General features: G+C 42.0%; 2 protein-coding genes across 2 annotated transcripts; both read left to right on the top strand.

Annotated features, from left to right (window-relative positions):
* The first annotated feature begins 3,485 nt into the window (after window positions 1-3,485).
* chchd10 (coiled-coil-helix-coiled-coil-helix domain containing 10) lies at window positions 3,486-6,676 on the top strand. Its single transcript, XM_048235665.1, has 4 exons — window positions 3,486-3,823; window positions 4,619-4,844; window positions 5,399-5,537; window positions 6,475-6,676. The coding sequence occupies exons 1-4, from the start codon at window positions 3,783-3,785 to the stop codon at window positions 6,492-6,494; spliced, it is 426 nt and encodes a 141-aa protein (XP_048091622.1). The 5' UTR covers window positions 3,486-3,782; the 3' UTR covers window positions 6,495-6,676.
* A 576-nt stretch (window positions 6,677-7,252) lies between these two features.
* ddt (D-dopachrome tautomerase) lies at window positions 7,253-8,459 on the top strand. The gene is made up of 3 exons (XM_048235070.1): window positions 7,253-7,456; window positions 7,739-7,914; window positions 8,096-8,459. The coding sequence occupies exons 1-3, from the start codon at window positions 7,349-7,351 to the stop codon at window positions 8,166-8,168; spliced, it is 357 nt and encodes a 118-aa protein (XP_048091027.1). The 5' UTR covers window positions 7,253-7,348; the 3' UTR covers window positions 8,169-8,459.
* Window positions 8,460-9,130: the final 671 nt, after the last annotated feature.

Genomic DNA, 9,130 nt, shown 5'->3' with positions numbered 1-9,130 from the left:
AATAAGACTTGCCGTAAATAAGACTTCCCGTAAAAGTCCTTGCAGGATTACATCAACGTTTTTTGGTATATACAGTTTTTAATATTTTTTTCCCGAAGTGTTTACAACTTAGTGTTAACTAATAATGGTTGCAAACTGGACAACGAACAAAATATTAGTGCATTCCTGGATATACATCCTTATGCATGCTTCCTGCCAGGACTTTTACGGGCTTTTCCCAAATCACGGAAGAAACGTCGACGCAGCAGTATAGTAGCAGATAATCAGGCAAGTCTTTTTTAAATAAACTCCTGGTGCACTTACAAACTTTCTAATGCCTCGTTATTGGACTAAAGGTCATAGCTGTACTACTGCAGAAGTTTCGTACCATTCAGGGCCTTATTAGTGGGGTAATTTTTACGAGATAAAAGTTGGTTCCATCAATGACTGCAGAACGCCATTAGTTTCTGACAGCTTACTTTGACCAGGGTTCGACCAAGGGAAAAAAGGTTCTGGGAGGGTGTTTGGCTCGGGGTCGTGGTGCAAAGGACCCTAGGGTGAAATGACTCCAAACCATCGCTTTTAGCATGGGCATTGTGAAAGGTTGAAGCGCAGTTTTACTCCACCAACAAGGAACAATGTCTTGCCAATCTTACCAGAAGACACTGTGTAGTTTTGAGAAGAGGGAACGCCTACACAGATGTAAATGCACACACAGACACACATGCACGCACGCACACATACACACACACACACACACACACACACACACACACACACACACAAAGGAGAGGTTCATTTAAGGTAATTGGAGGTTAATAATGCTGAATTCCTCCTTGTCTTCTATGTAAGGCCTTTATTGTGGTCTAAAAATACCACAAGTCATGAGAGGGAAATGCCTCTGGCAGTGTGATGCAAAACTGTGTGCATAACCCAAAGAGGCTAAGAGCAAAAACAAATGAGGTGTCTGTCCAAGATTGCACAGAGCTATACGGGCCTCTCTCAGCAAACTGAATGAGATTGAGTATCTCAGCAATTTGAATGAGATTGAGTAGGTCTGTTTGTGTGTTTCTGATGAGTTGAGAAGCGTGTCAGGGAGCACAGTGGCGTGTGAGAGACAGATGGGCATGGGGGAGCCGTATATATAGAGAGTTGGACAACTCAAATCATGGGCACCATGTTTCATCCCAACGTCGGATGATTCTACATTAAATGATTACATTGTATGTTTTAATAATTCAGGTATATGTTTTCCACTGTTCACTGTACTATGTCAATGGGGATCTGATGGTTATAGTGCCGCTGTGTTTTCTGCTGGTTGTAGCGCCGCTGTTTCTGCTGGGTATAGCGCCGCTGTTTCTGCTGGGTATAGCACCGCTGTTTCTGCTGGTGTCAGCCCCTTTCCTTTGTTTTAGGGTGAGCTGAGGGATGGGCTCGATCAAATTCAACCCAGACCCTCTCAGAGCCAACCCCCTCACATAAACGCCTCTTCCAACCAGACCCCAGAGACTGCTAGGAGGCACACAGGCTGGAACATGAAAGCCTGCCGAGGAGAAATGAATCACTCTCTTGGCCCTTTTCCTTCAGGACCACCCCCCTCCCAGGTCTGTCCCCATATGACATGGACCACAACAAAGGGATAGTGGGGGAACCAGGCAGATTTAAATGGGTGGTGGTGAGACAGGGGGTGCAGCTGGACCCAACGATGGAGTGAGCACATCATGACTAAAATGTATCTGTTTGTCTTGTAACTCTGATTGGTCTCACATGGAGGGGATTTGTCAGAATAATGAGCAGATGCTAAAAACAACGTGGGATAAAAGGTGCCTCTCACCCCACTTAGGGTGATTTTTTTCAGTTAACCAAACAAATAATTCATTAATGAATTAATTAAGAAATCATGATGACAGTGATGATCCTTGAAATGGCAGTAAGGCCTTTTCACAAGCTGTACTATATGTATGTGTGTGTAAGTAAGTAAGTAAATACAATTTATATAGCACATTTCCATCCAAAGTGCTTCACAAAAAAACAGAGACAAAGTTTAAAAGGTGGTTCCAAAGCCAACTAGAGCTGACACCTCCAGACAAAAAACAAAAAGTACCTCAGTCTAGACAGAGACAGATACAAACATAATACAAATATCTCCATCCACAGTTCTCACAGACTCAATGGCTGTTGAACGCAAGTCGGAAGAGATGTGTTTTTAGCAATGGTTTAAAAACAGTCACAGAAGATGCTGATTTGAGGTCATGTGGTAGATTGTTCCAAAGGGCACTAAAGGCACAGTCACCTTTCTGTGTGAGACGTGAACGTGCTTGGGATGCAGACCATTTAATCCTTTAAAGTACAACCATTTAATCCTTTAAAAAGAGTCAATTGTTGCCTTTATATCGATAGGATAGTGGAGAGACAGGAAGTGAAAGGGAGAGAGATGGGGTGGTATCAGAACATGACCGCAGGCTAGAATTGAACCGGGCTCCCCATGGGCACTGAGACCCAAATGTGGTAGGCCCTACGGTGCTGCTGCTTGCGCCACAACTCCCAGACACACATTATTTTTGAGGACATTTAAATTATCTCATTGTTTTGTATGCATCACTAACCACTTCTTTACCCCAGTATAAGCCTATTTTGGTGACCACTAACAGTTTTTGACCAGGATCTGTTTCAGGAATTCTGAACAGAACGTCAGTCAAACTGCAAAGATGGTAGAAGCGTTGGACCACACAAAATTAATTTGGCATTGGCGCCATCTAGTGGCTAAAGTGATTTGTCAGCCGAGACATGCATTGTGCCTTAGATAGATAGATAGATAGATAGATAGATACTTTATTGATCCCTAGGGGAAATAACAGTAGCATACAGACAACATACACACACACACATTCACTAACAGCAGAACAAGTAATTAAAAGTATATAATATAAAAAGCACAACTAAGCAATAAGGACTGTAGAAGATAAAGAATATACTAAATATACTAAAATACAAATTCTACTAAATAAAACGTAATCTAAATCAATTCTAAAAAACAGTATCCACATAGTGGGTGATTAATCAATCAGGTGCGCTCGCTTGCAATGACTGAAGCAGGGACTGAGCCTGTGGTCCTCTGTGCAAAAGGTAAGGTAAGGTGCTCTTTGTGAATGAGTGTCATGGTGATGGTGAAAATGAGTAAGTCAAACAGTGGAAGAATAAAGTCTATATATCTATATATAAATAACTATATTAAGAAAGGTATAAGTGTGGTCACAGTTCGACTGTGGCATGGAGGGAGGGGCTGTGCATATGTGCTAATAAAGCACGCCTTATTTCAATTCCTCTTGATTTTTTTAACTGAATTCCAAGTATGGGCGACTAACTGCAAGGCCTTAAACGTGCCCGTGCGCTGGCATAATCTTATTACGCAAAAATCTGACGTCTGGCCATGATCGAACTCTCTAGAAAGTTGGCCATAGGTCTACTCACATGCGTATTGTTTTCACACTGCCTCCTGTGCCAGTGCATTTGCACTTGCACGTCATTCACGATTGTTATTATTCTTACAACGCCACCTGAATCTTCGGTTTAGACTGCATACAAATAAGCTACTAACAGACACTTTAGTAGACAGGCTTTGGTAATAGCGTCCTTCCGTGTCCTTACGGCTGCGCACTGAGGAGATTGTACACAAGGTCACTGGCACGTGTAGCGGACTGTCATTCTGTTACGCATTCACCGGCTACTTCGTCGCAGTTTTGTGAACTGACTTGGCCTGGTAACATAAACGTCGGAGTTGTGATCAACGATTTATCCTGAACATGGCAAGAGGAAGCCGTAGTCGCCCGTCTGCACCTGTCAGGTTGGTTTTTGATTTAGTGTAACTTACACTGTAACATTAATGTTAACATTGACCCTGTTCCAAAAGACACACGTCTTTAGCAGCTAGCTGTAGCTAAATATGTTGCTAAAGTTAAATATTGAATCTTGTGTATTTGATCATGTTGGTTATCTAACCTAGACCATAACGTTTTTTATCCAAATCAGAAAGACGTGTATTAGACACAGGTCGATTAGCTTAATCGCCCTGGCTACCTACCTAGTGACTACCATCTTAATAGCTAAGTTACTTGCATCATTCGATGTAAATTTTAAATAACGTTTGGCAGTAGGACTATCAATTTCTGATGAAGACAAAGACTATATAAACGTTGATAATACTAAATGTTGACGTTAGCTAATTGTCTCCGCAACTAAAAATTGAATATGATAACGTATCAGTTAACATTTACCATAGCATGACGCAATCGACAGCATAACGTTAGTAGCCTAATTTCTACTTAGCTATTCCCTTTACTTACATTACATACCGTCAGTTACTACTGACGAATTGTCCAGTTGTTTTGTTTACATAGCACATTCCAATGAACAATATGACTGGAAGTGCTTAAGAATATTCTATGGATTGTGAATTTGCGAGCAATGTTTGGCTGCAATTTGTCTCCCAGTTTGTCACACATCAGGGATTCTTGAAATTGAGAGTTTGAACATCCAAGGAATACAATTATTTCAACACACAATCATATGTTTAGGCCTACATGCAGAAACTAACACAAACAATGTGTAATACTTTTGCGTGTGGTCTCATCTGTTCCAGTGCCCAAGCACCATCCTATGCCCCAGCGCCTGCCCCCCCACCCCCAGCTGCCCTGGCCCCAATTCAGCCCAAGCAGCCGGGACTCATGGCCCAGATGGCCACCACTGCAGCTGGGGTGGCAGTGGGCTCTGCTGTCGGGCATGTGGTGGGTGGGGCCCTGACCGGAGCGTTCAGTGGTGGAAGCAGCAGCAGCCCCGAACCAGCCAAGCCTGCAAGTGCATTTCAGGTGAGACCATCCACTATGAAAGGAAAACATTAGAGGGCAAATGGCAATCAATGTCAAAGCATTACAGAGTGTGAACTAGTCTGGGATTTAAATTAACTTTCCAGAACATTCTAGGTGTGTACGCCTTTCCTCAGAGGCCTAACCCATCCTGGGAACATAGGTAAACCCTAACCCTGGAGCAGATGCAAGGCAAATATCTTCCTGCCAAACACGTCAGAGGCAGGTGCTGATCTGGCAACCCAAAACAAAGTAGAATCTTCCAGATCAGCTCAGGTGACAAACAGAAGGTGCGATGCCTTGTCTCTCCAAAGAGGCGGAGGAATGGGAGGCCATTTTTAACATAGTGTGTAAAGATTTTATAGTGAACATTGTACAGTAATGCCATTGGCGTAAACTGTTGCCTGTTGGAAAGTTGATGATCTATTACTGTTGTGACACATACACAGTATGTATAGTAATTCAAGACTTGGTTACATCTGGGTTGTTACACAGTGAACTAATTGGTGACTGATATAATATTTGCTTATCGTCGGATTACTCTTGTCCTCTCGTAGGAGCCTCCCCGGATGCCCGCTCAGCAGGGCCCATGCCTTTATGAGGTGAGGCAGTTCCTGGACTGTGCCACCACACAGACGGACCTCAGTCTGTGCGAGGGCTTCAACGAGGCCCTCAAACAGTGCAAGTTCTCACAGGGTAAGAGCCTCCTGTACTAGACAATAGTAACACAGATGCAGAATGATGACCTATAAAAGGATTTTTTGATTTTTCCAGAGCTCTGCGAATTATGTCATATCATAGCAATTTGTAGTGGTGGTAACTGGCACACAAACTCATTTTAGAGGTGAGAATACTTACTCACAGCTAAACAAGATAACAATCGATATAAGTGGTAAATTGTGACCCAGCATTTCAGTTGCTGCTTATTCAGTTCTTTTTTAGGGTAGCTATGTCAATAAAAAGTTCTTTTCACTGTTGTGTTGTGTATTATCTTTAGCACCTTAATGCGTAACAGACAGGTGGAAGTTGTACTGATTTTTTTGTTCATACTTTTAAATCCCACAAATTCACGTTTCAAGAGTTTGTCTGTAAAGCCTTGGCAACATTTGCCTCTCAGACATGAGAATCAGACACCTCTACAGGGTCAGGGCACATCCCGGTGGGAGAAACTGAAAGGTTACTCCAAAACTAAATTAAAATATGGGGAATTTCAAACCAAACCAACTGTTTCACATACCATGGTCGGTTTGGTTCCACCATATATAAAAAATATTTTAATTTCCACTAAAGTTTTAGTTTCATGCTTTGGAGTAACCTTTCAGCTTCTACCACCAGGGTGTGCTTAAAAGTATGCACTAGGCAGACTGCCCCCTTGCTTAAAGTTCCAACTCCTGTCTAGATGGATCTTCTCACCAATATAAAACCAGGAACCTGTGCATGTGTGGTTTTCCCTCAAAAACTGGTGGATGCAAAGAACAGTTACTGCAGCGAGTCTCTTATTTATGACACTCCCCTTCCTCCCCTTGAGTCTAAGACGGTCTGTTAGAAGATTATTTTGCTGAACAAGATTAGATAGGTCAGTGTGATTATGTTCCAAACATACCAGTGTTATTTTCATGTTTTGTACCTTCAGGTGTGAATCAACTGGTTTGATTGGTCCTGCGAGGTTGATCCAACAAGAACTCTACGGAAAAATACACTTTCATGGATAACTCAAGTCATCTTTCAGAATCACTTTGCTCTAGACGCACATATAAATTTTGTAGTTGTAACATGTACTTTGGACTTATGATTATGTATATGAGATTGTAAAATAAAAGCTGCTGTGTACTTGTGCTGTCTGTGTTGTCCTGGCTCATTAATATCCAAAGTCAAATAGAATTTTCTTTCCCATCGTCTGTCCTGTTAACCTCTAGGCTTTCATGGTGGTGTCTGTCTTGTGTTTATGTTTTGTGTGTCATTAGTTGTTACAAAACCTATCAAGAGTTTTTTTTAAGAGTTTATTATTTTGAGTTACACACATGTTTATCAAGAGTTTATTATTTTGAGTTACACACGTTTTGTTTTGTGTAATTAGTTGCAGAAGTGCAGGTCATATGATCAAGTTTCATTATTCAGTGTTTGAATACCTTTCTCTTAGTCTTGTTTATTGAATGTTCCTAAATTATCAGTCTCATAATTTGTGTAGCACTGTTTGTTTTGAGAATTATCGTTTCAACAAAACTAAGAATTTAAAGTGAGATGGTTTAAAGTTGTTTGAAATACATCCAAGTCAATCACGTATCGTTCCACTTAATATATCACAGGTTAAATCTGTAGGCCAGATGATCCACAACCCCAGCCAATCCCGACCCGTTATAAATAGGCGGTGCCCTTTTCTGACCAATAGACACATTACTGTCTTCTTTTTCCGGTTAGACCCCTTTACTGTCTATGGTCAGACCTCTTAATCAGTGCAAAAAGTCGGTCGAATCTCTTACCTAACCCGTGCAGACACAGAAACGACCATGCCTTTCATTGATTTGGAATCGAACTTGCCAGCAAGCAAATTTACGGAGGAGTTTTTGAAGAAATTATGCACTGCCACCGCCACTGCGCTTGGGAAACCGGAAGAAGTGAGTAGCCTACAGGGAGAACGAGACGGACACGCTAACTTTGGTTAATACTAGTAGCAAGTAGTTCAGAAGTATAAGAGAATGATTTCACCTTGAAACACCAATTTCTGTGGAAAGGCTTAAAATGTGCATTATTGCTGGATGAATAAAACGTTTACAGATTAAATGCATTGATGTCATCTCATCTAGCCGAATCAATCTGATAATCTAATGAATACCTATATCGCTAGGGAAAAGTAAACGGTTCATGCTGCCTGAAACTGATCATGTTTCTTTTGCTAGAGAATGAACCTGGTGGTTAAAGCGGGACTACCCATGCTCATAGCCGGATCCTGTTCGCCGTGCGTGATGCTGTCCGTGTCCGCTATCGGCGTTACTGACACGGCGGAAAAGAACAAGGAGCACAGTGCAAAGATATTTCAGTTCCTTACCGGGGAACTGGGCTTGACCGAAGACCGGTAAGAGTTCTTGATGACGTCAGAGTGATAATTCGCACGGGCATGGGCCTTATAAATACAAGACAATGTAGCCTACAATACTTCTAGATTACCCCTGTCTTTCTTGCTGTCAGATCTATAGTGTTGTTCAGTGTAGCCTACACAAAATTGTGCTTTTCCTGAAGATTATGTTCTCTTACAGGATTGTCATCCGGTTTTATGCACTGGAACCAATGCAGGTGGGCAAGAAGGGGACAGTAATGAGCTTTCTGTGATGTGAAGGTTGCTTGCTGTGGGAGTCGGATGAAATGAAAATGCCATTCCTGGTTTGAGGATGAGAAACGACAATTAACACTGATATCAGTTGTTTAATGTTGGACAATGTTCTAGCCTACTTTTTTCAGTAGGCCTAAGCTGATAAGGATATCCCTACTATTTAAACTGAATTGAATAGTTTCTTTAGAAGGCCTACGTGCCATAGAAGATTCAATTCTGACTTTACAAATAAATAAAACTGACTGAAATTGTATTTTTGTTTGTTAAATAAACTAATAATTTTGACATCACTGACTGACTGATAAGAAGTAGGCTAGCAGCCTTATATGGCATAGCACTCTCAAAACAAAGTGTGTGTGCTGATAGGCCTCACCTCACCCTTGTACTGAGTCTGTCTGTCTAAAAGTTAAACAGCTGATAATATTACCATATGATATCCTGGGTGATATGAGTAATGTCAAGATGCTTGGATGAAGAGATGTTATATTAGGCTTGTTTCACATCGGGTGCGTGGTCACGTGTCTATTGCGTGTCAGTTGCGTGGCGTTTTCTATAGGGGCTATCACATTGTACACGGTATGCGGTGCGCTCGCCGCTAGGTTGCTCTTGGTTGAGGTAACGTCCCAAAGATTTTTGTTGTGCTTGCCACTGGGCTCAGCGCAAAATACCAACGACACACAGCGCGCCAAGGTCAAAGTTCAACCTGACTGAACTTTAACCGCGACATGCGCAAGAGCGGCAAAGCGGCAAAATGCCGAAAACATGTGCATGCTAGGAGTAGGACTCACGCCTATTTTCACGCCACACACAAGTGTCTTGGAAGCGTTTCCATTCAAAACAGTGAAGGAAAAAAAATTACGTGAGCAAAAGAGACGTTGTAGTTGGCAGAAAGGCCGCCGCAGCACCGCATCAGACACGCAACGTTCATGCCACGTTCCCGGTGTGAAACCAGCAATAAGCG

This window comes from Alosa alosa, chromosome 23 (assembly GCF_017589495.1).
Source record: "Alosa alosa isolate M-15738 ecotype Scorff River chromosome 23, AALO_Geno_1.1, whole genome shotgun sequence".
Lineage (NCBI taxonomy): Eukaryota > Metazoa > Chordata > Actinopteri > Clupeiformes > Clupeidae > Alosa > Alosa alosa.
The sequence above is the reverse complement of the archived record's forward strand: the minus strand, read 5'-3'. Positions and strand labels throughout refer to the sequence as shown.

Excerpts from the sequence above, each read along its gene's own strand:
- chchd10 (XM_048235665.1), top strand. The coding sequence starts at position 3,783 with ATGGCAAGAGGAAGCCGTAGTCGCCCGTCTGCACCTGTCAG. Across the intron at positions 3,824-4,618 it reads CGCCCGTCTGCACCTGTCAG|TGCCCAAGCACCATCCTATG; the intron begins GTTGGTTTTTGA and ends CATCTGTTCCAG. Across the intron at positions 4,845-5,398 it reads AGCCTGCAAGTGCATTTCAG|GAGCCTCCCCGGATGCCCGC; the intron begins GTGAGACCATCC and ends GTCCTCTCGTAG.
- ddt (XM_048235070.1), top strand. The coding sequence starts at position 7,349 with ATGCCTTTCATTGATTTGGAATCGAACTTGCCAGCAAGCAAATTTACG. Across the intron at positions 7,457-7,738 it reads CGCTTGGGAAACCGGAAGAA|AGAATGAACCTGGTGGTTAA; the intron begins GTGAGTAGCCTA and ends TTCTTTTGCTAG. Across the intron at positions 7,915-8,095 it reads CTGGGCTTGACCGAAGACCG|GATTGTCATCCGGTTTTATG; the intron begins GTAAGAGTTCTT and ends GTTCTCTTACAG.